The following is a 22,573-nucleotide window of genomic DNA, read 5'->3' on the forward strand; positions in this document are numbered from 1 at the left end:
AGACCAATGATAGTCAAAGAAACTATCGGACAGGAGTGCTGCTGTTTTTTAAGGACCTATTGGAAAAAAAAGCTAGGTAGTCAAAAATCTTCTGGCAGCTGGTCTGATGTCATTTACTGTAAATAGTCATGTTGTATATTCTAATCTCCTATACACGTATAACAGGTATATGAATATTTTGGGCATTTTTGTTTGAATAAAAAGATCAAATATCAAATAAAATATCTAAAAATTCCAGTACAAATAACTAAGCACCGTTCTGTAAGTAAAAATGTCACTTTACCTGGAAATATGTCCACGGTGCGTGCTGAAGTGTACATGCAAGCAAAATAAAACCCTTTTTAAATTACTGCACTGCTGTCACTAATATTGAAATAAGGTTTAGAAAAATATATTTGGAGACTTAGAAATCTATCAAATTCTCTTCAAGGGCGGCTTTGCCGACTTGTCCGCTTCTTGACCAGGCGGCGATAAGGTCCCTTACTTCCTTTCCAAAGTCCTCGTGCAATTTTCCAAAATCCTCCTGTGTCCCTGAACACACCGCTGACCAGTCCCCGGCAGGCGGGGCAGGCTCGTCGACAGGCGTCACGTTGGCGGTCCTCTTGGGCCACAGTTTAGGTGACCTCCTGCTGGCTGACTTGGGGGGAATGGACGGGGTTAGGAGGGTCCTGTTGGAGCTCACACTTGGGCCTGAGGACACTGCTGCGGCTGCTGCGTGCCATGTGGACGACCGCGGGTTCGATTGACGGTCGGCTTTTGTCGTGAGGAGGTTTGGTGTGGCAACACTGTTGGCGGGGTCACTGAACAACGCATCTAACGTCTCTACGGGAACAGGAAACAGATGTAAAAAAAAAAAAAAACATTTACATGAGCAGGAAGACAGATGCTCCAAGAACATTTTTGCTTGATGGCGGCGATGTTTTTTAACCAATCTTTCTTAAACTTTACACACATATGCTTACCAGTCCCCTCAATGTGAGCATCACATTTTGTGGTGACCACACTATAAACACATTAAAGTTACGATGGGTGGTTTGTCGAGTTTCTTGAGCTGCGTGAGAAATTTCAAGTCAATATGACCCTTTGACGTCAAACTTTGATGTTTAATAATAGCGCCATCATGTAGTGCAGTGGTCCCCAACCACCGGGCCACGGACCGGTACCGGGCCACGGTCCGTATTTTTATGGGAAGTTTAAATTAAATGTTTACCCTGCATAAATGATTTTTATTTTTTTTGACAGACTGATTTCACTCTAAATGGCAGGTTTTCTGTTACACGTAAACTAGCAGCTAATTGCTAACATTCTGGTCTTAACCCTTGTATTATGTTAAGGGTCAATTTGACCCATTTCAGTTTTTGTGTTGATCAAAGTACTGGTTATCCTTTCTTTTTCTTGCTGAAATTTGGTGACTTTTCCTCATCTAGGATCATGAACTGGTGTGTAAAATCTGGACACTTTGTGTAGTGGAATGTCTTTCTAGAGTTGTATACAAAGATGATGTTGCGGGTCATTTTGACCCAGACGCTTTGATGTGGGTAAACAGCTGTTCAGATCCAAAATAAACATGTCTCTATGATGTACTTTTTACTTTGATGTACAATTGTTTGTAGTTTGATTACCTCTGAGACCCAGAGTCAGGTGTGTGAAGAGAGGGAACTTTCTCACACTTGTCCTTGTCACTGTTCTCATGTCATCTCTTTGACAAACTCACCAAAAATGAGCTCCAGAATGATGACATCTGAGGAGGCTTTATCACTGATTTTTAACTGGGATAGTGATGTAGAGGAAGAGATTTCAGAAACAGAGAATTTTTCAGAGACAGAGGACAATGTTATTGCTGATCCAGATTGTCAATTTTCCTACAATGAGGAGGATTCAGAGGACAAGTCTGCTGTTGTTCCTCCAACAGATGAAAACCAAGGAATGCAGCAATCATCATCCACAGAGGGGACATGGGCATCTAAGGACGGTAATATAAAATGGTCAACATCACCACACCCAAGCCGAGGCAGACTATCATCTTCCAATGTGATCAAAATGACTCCCGGTCCTACAAGATTTGCTGTCACACGAGTTGATGAGATTCAATCAGCATTTCAGTTCTTCATATCCCCACCAATAGAGAGGATTATACTGGAAATGACCAACTTGGAGGGGAGACGCGTGTTTCAAGAGAAATGGAAGCCACTGGATCAGACTGACTTGCATGCTTACATTGGAGATGTGTTATTAGCTGGAGTGTACAGGTCAAAGGGAGAAGCCACTGCAAGTCTATGGAATGAAGAGAATGGAAGGCCAATGTCTCTGGAGACATTCCACATGATATCTTGTGTGATCCGCTTTGACAACCACGACACCAGAGCTGGTCGACGTGAAAGAGACAAACTAGCTGCGATCAGAGATGTGTGGGATAAATGGGTTGAAAATGTACCTTTGTTGTACTATCCTGGTCCCCATGTTACTGTAGAGGAGCGCCTTGTTCCATTCAGGGGGCGCTGTCCTTTCCGACAGTACATGCCCAACAAGCCCGCCAAGTATGGCATCAAAATATGGGCAGCCTGTGATGCAAAATCCAGCTATGCATAGAATATGCAAGTATACACTGGAAAGCTACCTGGAGGAACATCTGAGAAGAATCAGGGGATGCGTGTGGTGCTGGAAATGAGTGAAGGGCTACAAGGTCATAACATCACATGTGACAATTTCTTTACATCCTACCACCTTGGAGATGCACTTCCGAAGAGAAAGCTGACCATGTTGGGAACAGTCAGAAAAAATAAGCCAGAACTTCCCACCGAAATTCTGAAGATGCAGGGCAGACCTCTGCATTCCTCAATATTTGCTTTCACTGAGAAAGCAACAGTTGTTTCATACTGCCCAAAGAGAAACACGAATGTTCTTCTAACGAGTACAATGCACACAGATGCATCTCTGAGCACAAGAGAAGACATGAAGCCACAAATGATCCTGGATTATAACTCCACCAAAGGAGGAGTTGACAATCTGGACAAAGTCACAGCAACATACAGCTGCCAGCGCAAGACAGCCCGTTGGCCTTTGGTGATTTTCTACAACATTGTGGACGTGTCTGCTTACCCCGAGAGGACAGTAAAACAAGTACCTCTTATGTGAAATGCAAGAATTACATCTGCAGAAAGCACACAGTAACATTCTGTCCATCATGTGGAGAGCATTGAAAATGTTGAAGAAAATTTGGAGAACATTGAAAATGTTGAAGTTCGCTGGGATGAAGTTAAAGTTGAAGTTAAAGTATTTCTTAAATATAGTGTTGGAATTAAAAATGTATTGTATGTCACTTTTCTAAATGTTTATATAACCTAAAATAAAGTTGTTATTGGTTTAACCTGTTTTCTTGACTGTTTTGAGTGCATTTACACAGTACGGGTCAAAATGACCCGCAACATAATCAATGTTATTTTTTTTCAACATAATACAAGGGTTAAAGAAAATATATACAGAAAATGTTTGAAATATATCCAACATACCATTCTGCAGTAACCTGTTTTACCCTATCAACAATTATAAAGACAGTTTCCCTCCAAAAATAAAATATTTCACATCCATACTAGCTCATTCGCTAACATGCTAACATTTCGAACTAAAAATATTAGGTACACTCAGAAAATGTTTGTAAATGTTTATAGTAAACTATGCCTTACCTACATACTGCAGTAATGTATTTTACATTATCGCTGAAAAATAAAGACGGTTTCCCTCTAAAAAGACAAGATTTGACAGCATAGTAGCGGTCTGAACGCTACTTGGCGCTAATGACATCATGCTGTCTTTCTGAGGTTACTGAAAATGAGGTTAATACAAAATTTTGTATCTATATAAAACAGTTTTGACAATTTTTTAAACTACACTTTGTTACCATTCTCCAGTAACCTATTTTTTAATGAATTTTTAACTGTATTTTTTAATTAGTATAAAAGTTAAACAATTTTGAATAATGTATTATTTTATAACACTCATTTTGACTTAACAGCAAGTCATTTGTAGCACCATAATCTCATATTGATAATGCTTGACTATGATAAGCACTTACTTTGTAACGCGTTACTGTAACGCCGTTAGTTTCGGCGGTAACTAGTAATCTAACGCGTTATTTTTTATATTCAGTAACTCAGTTACCGTTACTACATGATGCGTTACTGCGTTATTTTACGTTACTTTGTATGTAGTATTGGCTTGAAACAGAAGATCTGAGTGTGTTTTGTGGCAGCGCTACGGTGTCGTTCTTCTGAATCTCTTGTGTCACACGGAGGAGCCGCGCTGTGTGTGTGTCTGAGTGTGGGAAGGGGAGGGGTGCGCGCAGCAGCATTCGTGAGGGAGGGGCGGAGACAGAGAGAGCGAGAGAGTTGTTAACACGCATGCGTCGCCAGGCTCAGCTTTTTATCGATAGATTTATCAGATTTAATTTTTTATTATCTATAGCAGGGGTGTCAAAAGTGTGCCCCGCAGGCCATTTGCAGCCCACAGCTAATGTTTTAAAGGCCCACAGCACTTTCTAAAAATACTGTTAAAATAAACAAAAACATAACAAAAGTGAAATAAAAAAAGCTTAAAGGTGAAATGTAATTTAGAAAACGTTACAATGTTGACTAATAAAACAAAGCTGTTTTTTTTTCTTTCAAACTGTCATTGCTCCAAACATAATATTGAATCAAAATCAATGTTATTATGAATTATAGTACACACACTCTGTCAATTCTCTTATATACTCTTTCATTCTAGACTTCTAGAGTGTTTGATTATCACATCACTCTAAATGTATAAAAAATAAAGTTCACAAACATAAAGAGGGACCCTAGTGGGCCAGGCCAATATTTCCTTATCTCTAAACTAAAACTGGGGAAATGTGTAGAGTGTTCTGGGCTTCAGACATGATTTTATTTCAGAATTCCTTGAGAGAAAAAAAAGCCTGGTTAGGCATTGGTATGTAAAAATAAAGTTAAAGTACGTATTTCGTTTACAGCTATGTTGTTATTATGCTGTTTGTTACTTATGTATGTTATGTTGCAGCTATTTAAAATAGTTTTTCCAATTTGTTCTGGCCTGAAATAAGTTGGCCCTTTGAAACATATCTTTGTCTTTGTGTGTTGTATGTAGACCACATTGCTTAGCAGAGTTCAGTGATGCAAATGCATGTCAAGTTGATCAACAGATTGTATTATTCTCCAGTGCGATAACAGTACTGAAATGAAGGCTAAAAGGGCATTAATGGTAGCTTTAAAAAAAGAAGTAACTAAATAGTTACTTTTCACAGTAACGCATTACTTTTTGGTGTAAGTAACTGAGTTAGTAACTGAGTTACTTTTGAAATAAAGTAACTAGTAACTGTAACTAGTTACTGGTTTTCAGTAACTAACCCTACACTGCATATATGTATACACACACACACACACAATTAGATATTGTGTAATATTTCGTTTCATTTTGAGACAATGTAACAATTGTGTATCGAAGCGTTCTGCAGCCGCCCTGCAGAACAATGGTCACTCAGTCTGACAAACAACAACTTTTGAGTATCTTACCTCTGTACTTCTTCTCCAGGTCCATCACCAGCAGGGCCAAGTAGCCGTGGTTGGCCGAGAGCAAGGCCTTTATCCAGCTCTCCTGGCCGGCCTGGTCCTCTGCGGCGAACTTGTAGGGTCGCAGACTCTGCTCGCTCCACACCAACGAGAAGGCGAACTGCTCGTCGGACTCGCACAGCTGGACGGTGCAGCCCTCCAGAACAATGACTCCGATGAGGTCACGGTCATCCGGGTGGTCTTTGTAGAAAAGGAGGTTTCCCTTCAGAATGAACCAGCGCTTGTGGTAGGAAGGCCTGATGTCGCCCTGGTTAAAAATAGAGGGTTTTCACTCTGTGGCTTACACAACAGGAAGTTAAGACATTAAATGTTGCAGGATTTGCTCAAGCTCCTAAAATGAATATTAGCTTCGCTGGGTTTTACTCTATTGCCGTAGTTTAGCCAATATAACAAAAACTATATAATACAATACTGTATAAATATAGTGGAAAAATACACATATTATAATTTTTTTTTACAACAGAAGGTTTTATTTAGTGAAAAGAAACCTTAGGGAGGAACAGCACTTTTCTGGAATTTTCCTATCATTCACAATCCCTACCAAGAACACATTTTGTTTTATGTAATTCGTAAGATACGGATAACTCGAACTAACGCTATTGTGCCCATAAAGCCCTCCAAAAAACATTTGAAAAAACGCCCAAAATACTCAATTTACCGCGTGACCTGAACATTAACCAAGTATTAGCGATATTATTATAAGCGCTAAGGCCGAGGAACTACTTTTTGCAGCGCCGTGATCACACAGAGGTAAGCTTATGTAGCTATTGACAAACTGAGACAGTGATATGCTGCATTGCCTCTAAGTTGGTAAAAGTTAATTCTAGATTATAAGTGATGTCTCTCACTTCTGTAGTCGAAGAATGTGGCTATTAACCGAAAAGTTTTTCTACTGTGACATTCAACTTAGACCTGGAGATGGCGAGAAAGACACAAAAAGATGCTTGTTTCGTATTGTGGTTTTTTTTATCTGCATGAGGATTATGACTAATTCTTCATTTAAACGGGAAGATATAAACATCTCATCAGTCAGCATCCCAGTGAGAGCAGATATTTACGGTAATTCCCAGCATGCATTGCTCTATGCGCGGGCTCCGGTGTTTAGTCGGTTATGTGAACGGCAGTGGCCGGTTTGTTATTGTGTTCCCTCAGTAAAGTATACGTATAAAAAGAAGAAGGTTGTCGTCATTGAGTTATCAATGGTAGCAGAGGATGTCTAACAACGCTAACTACAGAGTCCCCCCCGCGTTTGAAGAAAAGAAGTCAAAGGGACGGCGTGGCGAAGTTGGTAGAGTGGCTGTGCCAGCAATCGGAGTGTTGCTGGTTACTGGGGTTCAATTCCCACCTTCTACCTTCCTAGTCACGTCCGTTGTGTCCTTGGGCAAGACACTTCACCCTTTGCCTCTGATGGCTGCTGGTTAGCGCCTTGCATGGCAGCTCCCGCCATCAGTGTGTGAATGGGTAAATGTGGAAATACTGTCAAAGCGCTTTGAGTACCTTGAAGGTAGAAAAGCGCTATACAAGTACAACCCATTTATCATTTATATGAGAGCTGGAAAAATGAGGTTGAAATGTGGATACGTGTTACCGATCTGGATAAGGAGAAACAAGCATTAGCTGTTGCTCTCTCACTGAGGGGGAGAGCTAGAGATACAGCTTTGGAAATACCTGCGGATGATTTGAACAAAGATGACGGGATGAAGACCCTTGTAAAAGCATTGGATAATGTATTCTTAAAAGAAGAAAAGGACAGAGCTTATGATGCATACACAGACTTTGACAAGATCCGGAGAGAAAACGAAGTTTCCATGGTGGATTACATCGTTCAGTTTGAGCAGATGTACAACAAAATGCGCAAATTTGACATTGTTCTTCCCGACGCTGTTTTGGCATTCAAGTTGTTGGATACAGCCAGTCTCTATGTTAAAGATAAACAGCTTGCGCTTACAGCTTGTTCAACACTTACATTTGCAAGTATGAAGTCAGCTTTAAAAAGGATTTTTGGAGACAATGTGCAGCCGCCCACATGCAGCGGGGGAATTCACATGCGCAAAGATGTTGCTTTTTATGTGGATCAAAAGGAAAAGAGACGGAAGGAAATTTCGTTCCTAACCCGACCAAAAGAGGGCGCCATTGACTGGCTCAAACCCACTGGGTAGGTTCGGCAGAAGATCTAAGTGCGCTATTTGCCAGAGTATATTTCACGGGGCTAAGACCTGCCCAAATAAGGCTGGACATGTAAAAATGACAGAGGAAAATGCAGAGACAGAAGCAATTGAAGAGTGCAATGTTACATTGTTTTCTAAAGAGTCAGTTTCTGATGCTGAAATATTCATGGTAGAAGCCTTAGGTTCAGCTGTAATTGACACTGCATGCACCAGAACAGTCTGTGGTGAAAAATGGCTGGAGAATTACATTCATACACTGAAGGAGAGTGACAAGAAAAAAATGGAAAATACACAGAGTAGAAGAGCTTTTAAGTTTGGTGATGGACAAGTTGTTCATTCCATAAAAAAAGTAAAAGTCCCAGCAAAAATAGGACAAACCAGGTGCCACATAGAGACTGAGGTGGTCTCAGTAAACATTCCTTTACTACTAAGTAAAACGTCACTTAAAAGGGCAAAAGCAGTGCTTGACATTGAGAATGATAAAGCCACAATGTTTCAGAAACCAGTGCCTCTTGAGATTACATCCTCAGGACACTACTGTGTAAACATAGTGGACAGAGATTGCACAGCCACTTGTGAGAATGAACCCCAAACTGATGAAGTTCTGGCCATAAGAGATGGCATGAGTAAAGATGAAAAACACAAAGTATTGGTGAAACTTCACAAGCAGTTTGGACATGCCTCAGTTGATAAACTAAAAAAAAATACTAATTAGTGCTGGAAGTAATGATGATGAGTGTTTCTATTCTGAAGGACATCGTAAGCAGCTGTGAAACATGTCTCAAGTACAACAAGCCAAAACCAAAGCCATCAGTTGGTCTACCAATGGCTTCAACATACAATGAAACTGTGGCATAGGATCTACACGAGCTAAAACCAAATGTGTGGTACCTTCACATGATTGATCACTTCACCAGGTTCAGTGCTGGTAGCATTGTTACCACAAAAAAATCCAGTGAAATTGTGAGGCACTTTATTCATTCCTGGGTGAGTGTTCATGGAGCCCCATCTAAGATTTTTGGTGACAATGGAGGTGAATTCAATAATGAAGAAATGAAAGACATGGCTGAGAACTTTAATATTGAAGTGAAAACCACTGCTGCCTACAGTCCATGGAGTAATGGATTGATGGAAAGACATAGCCAAACCCTTACAGAGATCCTGTTAAAAGTGAAGAAAAGCAGTGTTTGTGACTGGAAAACAGCCCTAGATTGGGCCTTGATGGCAAAGAATACAATGCACAATGTGCATGGATTTAGTCCATACCAGCTGGTGTTTGGACAACACCCGAACCTACCTTCTGTGCTGGTTGATAAACCGCCTGCCCTGGAGGGCACTACCATGAGTAAATGGGTAGGACAGCACATTTCAGCATTACATGAAGCAAGGACAGCATTTACTGAGGCAGAGTGCTCTGCGCACACAGCTTCGCAGCACAGATGAATACTACGAAACTGGAGATAAAGTGTACTACAAAAGAATGGACTGCAATGAATGGAAAGGCCCTGGGGTGGTAATTGGATGAGACGGGGTGGTAATATTTGTTAGACATGGAGGCTCCTATGTCCGGGTGCATCGCTGTAGACTGCGCAAGGCCACAGATCACTACACTGACACGTCTCGTGACAGCCAAGAAAGCCAGACAGAACTTAATGCAGCAGAATGTGGCATTGAACATGTTGAAGATCTACCCGATACTGTATCTAGTGATGGAGACAGTGTGCCTGACACAGAGAATGCGGCAGGGAGCTCTAATAATGACAGAGACAGCAATGAGCATGATAATGATCCATCCGACAGACAACCTTCTATCATAAGAACAGATCATAGTATGAATCTAAAGGCAGGACAATTCATTAAGTATGTGGAAAGAGACACTGGAATTTCACACACAGCAAAAGTACTAGGTCGAGCGGGAAAGGCAACTGGAAAACACAAGAACTGGTACAATCTGGAGTACACTGAGCCAGTTAACCTCACTGGCACAACAAGGTCAGCTGACCTTTCACAGGTTGACACACTGCAGATTCAGTCATTGGACAAGGTGGAACAGCCATCTGATCACGAGGATGTACTCGTTACAAAGGATGTGTCATTTGAATCAGCTAAACTTACTGAAATCAGTAACTGGGAGAAACACGGTGTGTTTGATGAAGTAAAAAACATGGGACAAAAATGCATTTCCACAAGATGGGTGTGTACAATCAAAGACACACCAAACGGCATAGTTCCAAAAGCAAGGCTAGTGGCGAGAGGATTTGAAGAGCTAAACACAAAAGATCTCCCAAAAGACTCGCCAACATGTGCCTCAGAATCTCTTAGACTACTCATGTCTGTGATATGTCAAAACCGATGGACACCCCACTCTATGGACATTATGAATGGGCCTGTTACTACATTACATATACACTTACAGCATGTATATAAAACATTGATAGAGGTTTTCGGATGTTTTTAGAGTGTTTTATGGGCGCAATAGACACATTGACGCAATTACTTTGATTACCCCCATTGTTAGCTGACTTTTGCTAGCTTTTATTTACGCTTAAGAATGCAAAAAAAAACAAAAACGTGTGCTTATCTCACATAAGGTTTATGAATGATATACAAAATTCCCTTTAAGAGGTTCTTAAAATTAATTCACACATTTTACTCTGACAAAAAATGTCAGCTTCCCAAAAACTGCTCCAGAAATGTCATATAAAGTATTGAAATCTGTTTCATTGTAGTATAAATACTATTTGATGTTAAATTGAGACTTTTTGTAATTTATATCCATGGATTCATTAAATGACCTCTCTTTATCATCAATATCATATGGTAGGGGTGTCAAAACAAAACAAAACCAATTTTAGAATGAATACCGATTCCTATTTGGTACGATACTTAATCAAACTAAAAACATTTTTTAAATTAATTTATATATATATATATATATATATATTATTTTTTTTTATCTGCGTTGTCTAGCCTCTTTATTAAATGTTTGGGTAAAATGTTATTAAACAAATCCAGTTTTCTTTTAAGTAATTTAGAAATGTAGCAGAGCTGTTCATCCATTTTAAGGAACAATGTAGTTAATCATAGGACTGGCACCCAACAGAACTAAAAAAAAGTATTGCTTTTGAATAGAGAATCCTTAATGTAATCGTTAACCCCAAGAATCGAATCGAATTGGTGGTGCCCAAAGATTCACAGCCCTTTCATATGGACTAAAATCTAAATAGTCAGTTAAACAATTGGTTTTAAGAGACATAATAAATGTAAAATTCAACAATAAAGTTCAGTTGCTTAAAGATGAACACCTGTAGATATGAGGACAATTACAATCAACCCTTAAATTATATTCAACACTTATACATGGACATGGCTTTCTCACTGGCACTCATCGAGGGTGGACACTCCCCTTTCCTCTCCCTTATCTCGCCTGCTTGCTTCTTTGTCTTGTCTTAACTTTTTTTGTTGCCTCTTTTTGCACTGCTTTCCAAATCTAAACATTGGAACTATTTAACTGGCCTCAACGAAATTGACAAGATCTTGGGTTTGGGGGAACCTGCTTGTTGTGACGGAGCGGTTGTTGCTGGACACACGACGGACTCTTGGGAGAAGAAGGAGTGCCGCGTGCCTGGCGACCCTTTCAGTCGAGGACGTGAAGATATCTACCTATTCGGAATTATGACAACAGGACATCTGCTGATTGGAGTAAGCGTTGCTCTGGTTTGTCGACAAATTGGAAGTTGCTGGCAGTCTTTAAAGTACCCCAAAGCTGCCACAAATGATTGGAGGATGTGGGAAGAACTGTGGACACACTTGTGATTTGGATCACATCGGACTGTCTGCCCCGCAGGATGAATTTTGAGGATCAGTCATAGACAATTTAGAGTGAAAAGCAAATTTTATTTTCACTCTCATCCAAAACATTCTAACTTGGATTGTTTCCCTAGCTTCGAGACTCTCCCGAAGGACAGTGCAGCAAAGACACAACAAACTCCCTTCTTGTCTCTCATGGATACACACCTGTTGACTTTGGACTGACTATCGGCTGCACAACATCAAGGCCGCGGAACAGAGACACACTGCAGGCTTACACACACACATGCATCCACAAAAAATATACGCCACACACACATACCCCACCCCCAATCCAACGCCCTTGACGCAGATCCCATAGGGGTGATGGACGGATGGGCAGCGCCCAAAGAGCTGCAGCCCGCCACCATGGCTCCCCACTCCCTCCGCTCTGTTGCTCGATATCTCGAGATGTACGTTGTAATATGTAGATGTGCTTTGCTATGGAGGTTTTTTTTCCCACTCCTGACTGGGCCCCCTTAGGAGACCAGTCGAGATTGTATTTTTTTTACTCATCCTTCCCCAGCGTTTCCTTTTCTCCCATCTTTTACGGGGCGCCTTGGGTTACCCATCAGCAGTCCTGTTCTGTAACCCTGTACACTGTTTGTTTGTGTAATCTTGAACGGGTTTGTGCTGAAAACAAAGTTTTGTTGTACTTGTGCAATGACAATAAAATACCTACCTATTAGGTTGTACAACCAGTTGACAAAATCTCAGAAAATCAATATTAGACAGACATGGATTTCGAATTCTCACTAATTCAGTCTGTAATATACATAACAAAAGGGCTGCACAATTTTGAGAAAAACATAATTGCAATTTTTCTCTCCAAAACTACAATTGCGATTCGATTTGCCATTTTTTTATTTTATACATAATAATGCAACAAAAACTGGGAATATAAGGAGTGAAGGGAAACTTTTAGACTTTTAAATTCAGACTGTCATTCCACATATTCTTGTGTCAAGGTGCCACACATGAGAATATGCAAAAATATTTGGCTTTATGCAGACAGACTCAGAGCTTTTGTCCACATCATGCTCTTAAACTGAATAAATAATCTATAAAAAAAACTATACAGTCATAATGTAATGCAATCATAATATATGATATTAATGCACATAACCATTTAAAATTATATAAACTTGTGTTTCTCATTACTGTAGAATTGTTTACCTTTGTACTGTAATTGTACTTCACCTATATTACCTTACCTTCTTAAAGAGATATCCTTCTTTGTCCACAGGTGTGCTGCTGGCTTCAAAAAAGGAGACAACCTTCTCATGTATCTTCATTTCAACATCCCAGGCCGCTCCAAAACCGGAACCTGTAGCAACATCCAGCAATTGTTACAAACCTTGAGTCCATTTTCACCACAAGTAGTTATGTCATTTGGTGTTTGCAAAAGCAGTGAAAGTCAAAGTCGTGTTTAAACCGGAAGTGGCGCTTTTTTCCGCGTTGCACGGAAGAAAACGCTCCTCCGTTTGAAAAGTATAAAACGTAATGCTTGGACTTTTAAACAAGTCAACTTGGTATTTAATGAGTATTTAAAAAGAAAAGACAGGGATTGTGTGAGTTTAAAGCACCGCCAAAGGAGTGAAAAAGCCGAGTATCACTGTGGAAGAGGGACGTAAAAACAAGTGTCTGTAAAAATACATAGTATCTTTAAATTCTAATGTAACACATTTCTTGACACAATAATTAACAATAACAACTATTTATGCTCTTTCACGTTCACTTGTCCGTTGTTGTTTACTCACCTTTGGGAAGCGTCAAAGTGTGTTTTTAGTTTCTTCAAAGGTGTGCCAATCACTTCCGGTTGTGCCCGGGGTGGGGGCGTGGCTAAAAAAATTAAGCGCCACAATATTTTTTTTTAAAAAGATGGATGATTATGAAATGTTTTGATTCAACAATATGTTTTCTAAGGTGTTGCTAATATTTGGACTAATGTGTATCCAAACAAGGCTACTGAGTAACGAATTCTGATAAACGTCTTGAACCTTATTGAAATTGAGATCTTTTTTTTAATCTCATTATGAAAATCTTAACTGACTAAGCTATTTATTTAAGACAACTGTTGTATTTAGAATTCATTGATTTAGATTGTGTTAAAAAATGTGAACAGAAAGTGAACATGTGTGTTAGTAATTGCGATGAATTGGAAAATGTGTATTAAATCAATCAATCAATCATTGAAAGTGTATTTATATAGCCCTTAATCACAAATGTCTCAAAGGGCTGCACGAGCCACGACATCCTCGGCTCAGATCCCACATCAGGGCAAGAAAAAAGTCAACCCAATTGAATACAATGAGAAACCCTGGAGGGGACCGCAGATGTGGGGACCCCTTCCCCCCGGGACCTCCCCCCCAAGGCGACTAGTGCAATGGACTTCTAGTGGATCTAGTTAATAGTGTGAGAGTCCAGTCCATAGTGGGGCCAGCAGGAGATCATCTTGAGTGGAGACAAGTCAGACAGAGACGTCCCCAACCGGTCCACCCCAGGTTCCGACTTTGAACAGCTAGCGCATCATCTGTGGTCACCTAATAATCTCTCCACGCAGGAGAGGGGGGCAGAGCAGAAAAGAGACGGCAGATCAACTGGTCTATGAGGGGGTCTATTTAAAGCAGGGGTCTCAAACATGCGGCCCGCGGGCCAATTGCGGCCCGCGAGACGTTATTGTGCGGCCCCCGCCTTAATATGACAGTTTAATGTTAATGCGGCCCGCGAGTTTTGAATGAATGGCGCTTAACAGCGTTGTGTGCGGAGCTGATGGAGTCTACCAATCACAGCGTGGTATGAGGCTCTCGACAATATCGAGGGCGTGCCATGATGGCACTGCCTTGAGTATCCTCTAGAAACCGTCACCGCGTCACCTTTTTCTCTATATCATCAATCTTTATTGCAGACCTTAAGATCCATTTAAACATATAAAAACAGAATACAATACATTAAAAAACAAAACAATAAAACATACATTAAAAAACAAAACAATAAAACATAAAAATAATAAAAACATAAAACCCAAATGTCAGTTTCTGACATACAAACATGTGTGCCAATGATTCCACAGTCCAGATGAGTACTTAACAGAACTGCGGCCAAAGTTCGTTAACACAGAGATTATGTTATTTTCAGACTCAGATACCCTACACATAAACTTATATATAATGTTGCGTAGCAACGCTGAAAAAGTGGGCACCCCAACACTAACAAACATCTGGCTTGCACTGGATCTTCTTGGAATTCCCAGGAGAAGTCTCATACAGTCATTATAAGCAACCTGCAGTTTCTGTATGCTTTTCTGCGTATACTTTACCCACAGGGGGGCAGTATACAGGGGAGTGCAATAGGCTCTGAATAAGTTTATCTTTACATCATATGTACAATAATAACATTTCTTTCTCAGCATGTTGGCTTGGGCATACAGCATACGCCGCTGTCTGTATAGGTCATCATTATCACCCAATAGATCAGTAATGATGTGCCCCAGATACTTAGTTTTATCACACACACTCAGCACCTGTCCTGACAGATAGAATGAAGGAAAAGAGAGGTCCTTGTCCTCTCTTGTTCTACATATCACGATGACACTCTTTTTGGCATTATATTTCACATCATATTTTAAACCATAATCTGTACATATATTCAGCAGCTGTTGGAAGCCAGAACTGCTAGGAGACAGGAGAGCTAAATCATCCGCTTACTAACAGCGTGCTTGCTTAGACACATGTTGTATGAGGCTTCTGCAGACACATGCAAGTTGGTCATATTTTATTTTATTTATTTTTTAACACTGTTATAAATATGCGCCACACTGTGAACCCACACTAAACAAGAATGACAAACACATTTCGGGAGAACATCCGCACCTAAACACAACATAAACACAACAGACCAAATACCCAGAACCCTTTGCAGCACTAACTTTTCCGGGCTACAAAAACACACACCTCAACCTCCCCCCCCATCTCCCGAATTCGGAGGTCTCAAGGTTGGCAAGTAGGCATTGACGTCACTTGCATATTCCGTACAATTGACCACTAAATGGTAACACCCAAATAAGTTTTTCAACTTGTTTAAGTCGGGGTCCACTTAAATTGATTCATGATACAGATATATACTATCAGATATTCCAAAGCACTCCGCCGAAGGAGCGAGCGACAATACAAAAAGTGTGGTGCACTGGACCCCAGCGCTGGGCGAATCAGACGTGTAACACGTTAGTGGTGATGTTAGCCCGTTCGGGGCTAATTGTGCTCCCATAACTGTAAACTCCACGATGAGCTGCCCCGCCCCGTTCCCTCCTTTCCCTCCCCCTCCCCCACCCGTTGGCTCCAGACAGAGACGATTTTTGATGCAATATTTCTTTGTTGAGCACAAGGGGCACCCCGACGTGTCTTATTTCATTTCATTTTTATTTATCTCCGTCATTGATGTGCATCTTTGATCGATAGACAATTATACCTCAATTATTCAATTATACATTTACACACCAATGCCTGAGAAGGAGCAGGATGAAGAAAAATCTGATATTTTTCTGCCCCCTTCAACATAATACGTAGTCTTACTTAATGATATCATATAAACCAACAATTACATCCAAATATAACGAAAACAAACAAAAAAACACACAAAAAAACACAAGTGCAAAACTTCATGATGTACAAACCGAACAAAAAAAACAAAATAAATAATATACACCTCAAGGGATGATACAAAACAAATACAAAACCAGGCGAAAAAATAATAAATATAAAGCAAAATGTAAACACTTATGGCTGTCCATATGATTTTATTGTTCTGTCTTTATATATTTTTTCATTTGGAATATATTTTTACAATCTTCTATCTCATTGTAAAGAGAATTCCATAGTTTAACCCCCACCACTGATATGCACATTTGTTTTAAAGTTGTCCTTGAATACTGATGTTGGAAATGACCTTTTCTTCTGTTCTATATTCTCAGAAGTGATGACAAACATTTTTTTGTAAATTTGCTGGTAATGTTTTACTTTTAGCCTTAAACATGACACATAATGTCTGTAACTTTACTAGCTCCTGTAATTTCAATAAACCGGAATTAATAAAAAATATGTTAGTGTGTCCTAAGTAATCTACTTTATGAATAATCCTTATAGCTCTTTTCTGTAGTTGATACAGAGAAAGTTGCAGTGCACAAGCAATACAATTTGAAACGTCATTATACAACTAGACATGCTGAGGAGTATGCAAAATACCAGGGAGATGAGAGAGTGAACCGGGTTGCAAATTTTAAAACCAGTCTACTGAGGCAACAAGATTTCGTCAAGAAAGCAAGCGAAAAGAGCGATGCAGCAGTCAAAGCTAGCTACATGGTGAGTGAGATGGTTGCTAGGGCGGGAAAGCCATTCAAAGAAGGAGAATTCATTAAAAAGTGCATGTTAGATTTTTTTAAAGAAATCTTTTCTCGCGGCCCAGCCTCACCCAGTTTCTGCATCCAGTGGCCCCCAGGTAAATTGAGTTTGAGACCCCTGATTTAAAGGCTTGCGTATACAAATGAGTTTTAAGATGGGACTTAAATGCTTCTAATAATCTTTGCTACAACTTCTATCTACTTCTTTTTGGACATATTGTAAGGAGAAATCAAAATATATAAAATGTGTGACCAGGGGCCGGCCCGTGGCATAGGCCGTATAGGCAAATGCTAAGGGCGCCGTCCATCAGGGGGCGCCACGCCAGTGCCAAAATGTTGGAGAAAAAAAAAAAAGAGTTTGTACTATTATTTCTAAATACAAAAAATAATCCCACGTTAATTAAAATGCAAAATAAAGCCTATTTAATAGAAATATTATTTGTTACAACATTAAGCCCCCGCCCCTCCCCCCGCACGGTGCGCCCCCTCCCTTCCCGTATCATGACTCTTTTTGGACGTCACCACATCAAAATCAACACAAGATGTCAAAACGGCCAAAATTGTCAGGTGCCCAGGGAAGAAAAAAGAGAAAAGAAGAGGAGGCGAAACGAGAAAAAGACAAAGGTAGCAGGGAGGTAACGTTAGCCTACATGAAATTATTTGTCTGTTACAGAATGTGATAGTAACCTGGCTTTTTAGCATTAAGCTAATGTTACATGATTCGGCAATTGCTAATCAATAAATAGCTAGTTCTGTTTTAACGTCGGGTTAATATTGTGGAGGGGGCTAAATTGTTATGGAAAATAATAATGAAACGTTAGGTAATTACAGTACTCCCACCTTACATTCCTCAGGGACATTTATATTAGATCTTTTAAGCAGGTGTTTTCTGTTTACATTGTTATTGCCTTCTGGTTAGCTAATGTTTGCCCTGCAGGTAATAGTCACTTTTCCACCCCTTTATATATTAGGTATAGTTGTAAGCCTAGTTGGTAAAGTGCACATCATTAATGTTAATTAAGCAATATCACATGAGAGGGAATGCTGTTTTTTTTTATTTGAGCACTGCTGTGATTCGGTTAAAGATAATCATAACATAACATTCTCATATAATATGTTATTTTGCTTTCTTTAAGTAAAAAAAAAGGTCAAAGACAAAGCTATTCGGTTTCTTGTGAGTATATACACTTCACTGCCGATGTGGGGGGGCGCCACCTAAAATCTTGCCTAGGGCGCCAGATTGGTTAGGGCCAGGCCTGTGTGTGACATATCATAATGTAACTGTATACATGTTCGAAATAAACTTAAACCATGATGTTACAATCAAGTGAAACCTGACTATCATATGGGCTTTACTTGTAGCTCAGTGGTCATGTAAACCAGGGGTCAAATTTCCATCCATCCATCCATCTTCTACCGCTTAAATTTCTTAAATACCTAGCAAATAACTATTCATACTCTCTGCTATACCTGACTGTTGCACCAAGAGTCTACAGGGTATAAATGTTGATTTATTGTACAGTCTTGTTTAAATCCTCTGGGACATAGTTCTATTCAGCTAAGTTAAAGTTAAGTTAAAGTACCAATGATTGTCACACACACATTAGGTGTGGTGAAATTTGTCCTCTGCATTTGACCCATCCCCTTGTTCACCCCCTGGGAGGTGAGGGGAGCAGTGAGCAGAAGCGGTGGCCGCGCTCGGGAATCATTTTTGGTGATTTAACCCCCAATTCCAACCCTTGATGCTGAGTGCCAAGCAGTGAGGTAATGGGTCCCATTTTTTTAGTCTTTGGTATGACTCTGCCGGGGTTTGAACTCACGACCTACCGATCTCAGGGCGGACACTCTAACCACAAGGCCACTGAGCATAGAGTGTGCTTGGATAATTAACTAGCAGCAAATTTTTCACCCTGCAGGGTCAGGGTTTTTATGCTCTTGAGTCTGCGAGGCCTCGTGTGAGGCCCTATACATCCAATGGACATGCAGAATATCAGGACAGCAGGTAGCAGGTAAACGCTCCTGAATAACTCCACCAAAAGACATTATTAGATCCTTACTTTGTATCTCCAGCAGACTTCCGACTCTTGGAGTTTTCTCATATGTTCGCCTTCACCACTTCCAGAATGTAATGCATGACTTCAGTCAGTCGTTTGACAACCAGGGTATTCAACTTTTAAACTATACATTTTACCAAAAATACCTCTTTTGGCTTAACCCTCTAATGCCTATGTGTCAAAGTCAAAGCCTGCGGGCCAGATTATCTATGGCCCCCCGGATGATATTTGATTAGTATTAGAACCGGCCCGCATGCCACAGCCTCCTGCTTTGCACTCTCTCTCGATGAGCAAACCTCTTCAAGACTGTTGGAAAACTATTTCAGGTGACTACCTCTTGAAGCTCACCGAGAGAATGCCAAGAGTGTGCAAAACAGTATTCAGAGCAAAGGGTGGCTATTTTGAAATAACTAGAATATAAAACATGTTTTCAGCTATCCATCCACTTGGGTAAAACAGAATCCATCCTGTTTGGGTCCCACATCAAACTTAAGAGAGTCAATCACTTCACCATAAAAGTAGGTGACAGTGTCATCACCAGGAAAGATGAGGTCACCTACCTAGGTTCCATTCTAGAGGCTAACCTTTCCTGTGATAAAATGGCAACCAAGGTAATCAAAAAGGTTAACCAACGAACGAGATTTCTCTACAGAATTTCCTCTCTGGTCAACAAAAGCACCTTGAGGATTCTGGCGGGAACTCTCGTTCAACCCTTTTTCGATTACGCATGCACCTCCTGGTACCCTAGCACCTCCAAAACCCTCAAATCTAAACTCCAAACATCTCAGAACAAGCTAGTCAGGTTACTTCTAGACCTCCACCCCAGATCCCACCTCACTCCTACCCACTTCTCTAAAGTGGGCTGGCTCAAGGTGGAGGACAGAGTTAAACAACTTGCACTGAGCCTAGTCTATAAAATCCGCTACACCTCCCTGATACCGAAGTACATGTCAAACTACTTCCTTAACGTAAATGACCGCCATAACCACAACACCAGGGGGTGCTCCACTAACCACGTTAAACCCAGATTCCGAACTAACAAAGGTCTTAACTCATTCTCTTTCTATGCCACATCAATGTGGAATGCGCTCCCAACAGGTATAAAAGAAAGGGCATCTCTATCCTCCTTCAAAACCGCTATAAAAGTTCACCTCCAGGCAGCTACAACCCTAAACTAACACCCTCCCCGGATTGCTAATAATCAAATGTAAACAATCAAATGCAGATTCTTTTTCTTATGCCTTCTGATCTCTCTCTCTCTCTCTCTCTCTCTCTCTCTCTCTCTCTCTCTCTCTCTCTCTCTCTCTCTCTCTCTATGTCCACTACTTGATGTCCATATCCCCCCCCCACCCCCCACCCCACCCCCCCTCCACACTCCTGATTGTAAATAATGTAAATAATTCAATGTGATTATCTTGTGTGATGACTGTATTATGATGATAGTATATATGATAGTATATATCTGTATCATGAATCAATTTAAGTGGACCCCGACTTAAACAAGTTGAAAAACTTATTCGGGTGTTACCATTTAGTGGTCAATTGTACGGAATATGTACTTCACTGTGCAACCTACTAATAAAAGTCTCAATCAATCAATCAATTCAGTTATTTCACCTTTTTTTTGTTAAGTACATAACTCCACGTGTTCATTCAAAGTTTTGATGCCTTCAGTGACAATCTACAATGTAAATAGTCATGAAAATAAAGAAAACACATTGAATGAGAAGGTGCTTCCAAACTTTTGGCCTGTACAGTAGATTTACATACATATACATACATACTGTATATACATACATGTACAGTACACATATACATATATTTATATATATATATATATTATAAACATACATATATAATTTATATATTTTTGTGCTTGATTTTTGCCATGTACAATCTATGATTGACTGTTGATTTGGTTGTATGTTTGTAATCATGAATATCAATAAAATATATCAATAAATGTGTATGGATTTTTTGTGACACTTCATTTTCCATACTTTTCTTTCTGGGTTGCAGGGAAAGTGATGCAAATGCTTCCCGAAGGGAGTGGAGCAGCCCCACGCTGCATAACGGAGCATGTTTACGCAGCAAAAAACCCTCAAATTTTAAAAAGAAGTCCAATGAGAGTGCGTTGTATGCATAGCTCCAACTATGGCCAGCTCAAAGTTGGTACCATACATGGCACCCTGTAGTCCCGTGAGGGGCTTTTGAACTACTGCAGTCTTAAGGTTTTAAAAATTGCAACTGCACGCAATGTCTACTAAATAATACTTGCAAATGACACTCAGAAGTGTAATCAGAAAACAATATCATTGGGACCACCGATTCCCAGGTACCAAGAATTGGTACCGTATTGATTCAAATGTAAAAGGTACCCATCCCTAGTTGTCATGCACTTATATTGACAACTAAATTGGAACATGAGAAAATACAGATCAGCCATAACAATAAAAGGTGTTTCTAGTACTTTTGGTTCAACAGCAGTTTTTTTCGATACAGCATTTACTATAGTGCGCAATTGTTAAATGTGTTTTTTTGTGCGTCATTGTGTTCTTCTGCGTACTGATGGTTTTGAGGCACTCTCGATTATGCTGAAGGGAGGCCTCAGCATGCTTCATGTTGGACACATCATGAACACATCCTATCACCCTCATACACTATATTGCCAAAAGTATTTGGCCAGCCACCTTGACCCACATATGAACTTGAAGTGCCATCCCATTCCTAACCCATAGGGTTCAATATGATGTCGGTCCACCTTTTGCAGCTTCAACTCTTCTGGGAAGGCTGTCCACAAGGTTGCAGAGTGTGTTTATAGGAATTTTCGACCATTCTTCCAAAAGCGCATTGGTTTAGTCACACACAGTCTCCATTCTAATTCACCCCAAAGGTGTTCTATCGGGTTCAGGTCAGAACTCTGTGCAGGCCAGTCAATTTCATCCACACCAGACTGCCATCCATGTCTTTATGGACCTTTCTTTGTGCACTCATGTTGGAAGAGGGGGCCCGCTCCTAACTGTTCCCACAAGGTCGGGAGCATGGAATTGTCCAAAACGTTTTGGTATCCTGGAGCATTCAAAGTTCCTTTCACTGGAACTAAGGGGCAAAGCCCAACTCTTGTAAAACAACCCCACACCATAATCCCTCCACCAAATTTCACACTCGGCACAACGCAGTCCGAAACGTACCGTTCTCCGACTGGATTTGTTGCACAGGTGGCATCCTATGACAGTTCCACGCTGGAAATCACTGAGCTCCTGAGAGCGGCCCGTTCTTTCGGAAATGTTGGTAGAAACAGTCTCCATGCCTAAGTGCTTGATTTTATACACCTGTGGCCGGGCCAGGTGATTAGGACACCTGACTCTGATCATTTGGATGGGTGGCCAAATACTTTTGGCAATATAGTGTATAAATAATGCCTCTCTGATAGGGCCAGAGATTGCATCATCAAAAATCTGAAAGGATACAGTTCTTGTAAGGACTCCT

General features: G+C 40.4%; 1 protein-coding gene across 2 annotated transcripts; it reads right to left on the reverse strand.

Moving 5' to 3' along the window:
* Positions 1-87: 87 nt before the first annotated feature.
* On the reverse strand, positions 88-22,374 carry LOC133655493 (sesquipedalian-1-like). 2 transcript variants are annotated; one of them, XM_062055718.1, is made up of 5 exons: positions 22,276-22,374; positions 13,396-13,477; positions 12,850-12,962; positions 5,562-5,865; positions 88-822 (listed from the first exon to the last, which is right to left on the reverse strand). In XM_062055718.1, exons 3-5 carry the CDS (start codon positions 12,928-12,930, stop codon positions 404-406), a joined length of 804 nt encoding a protein of 267 aa, XP_061911702.1. In that variant the 5' UTR covers positions 12,931-12,962; positions 13,396-13,477; positions 22,276-22,374; the 3' UTR covers positions 88-403. The 2 variants fall into 2 exon arrangements, with proteins under 2 accessions (XP_061911702.1, XP_061911701.1); XM_062055717.1 differs by lacking the exon at positions 13,396-13,477 and having other exon boundaries at positions 22,276-22,372.
* Between the last annotated feature and the right edge of the window lie 199 nt (positions 22,375-22,573).

The sequence above is a fragment of the Entelurus aequoreus genome, linkage group LG08 (assembly GCF_033978785.1).
Source record: "Entelurus aequoreus isolate RoL-2023_Sb linkage group LG08, RoL_Eaeq_v1.1, whole genome shotgun sequence".
Taxonomy (NCBI): Eukaryota; Metazoa; Chordata; class Actinopteri; order Syngnathiformes; family Syngnathidae; genus Entelurus; species Entelurus aequoreus.

What these genes read in the sequence shown, in the direction of transcription:
- LOC133655493 (XM_062055717.1), bottom strand. Translation starts at nt 22,309, where the DNA reads ATGCCACCTGTGCAACAAATCCAGTCGGAGAACG. An exon ending in ACAAATCCAGTCGGAGAACG is followed by an intron (nt 12,963 to 22,275) that starts GTACGTTTCGGA and finishes ATGTTGCTACAG; the next exon opens with GTTCCGGTTTTGGAGCGGCC. An exon ending in CCTGGAGAAGAAGTACAGAG is followed by an intron (nt 823 to 5,561) that starts GTAAGATACTCA and finishes CTGTTCCCGTAG; the next exon opens with AGACGTTAGATGCGTTGTTC.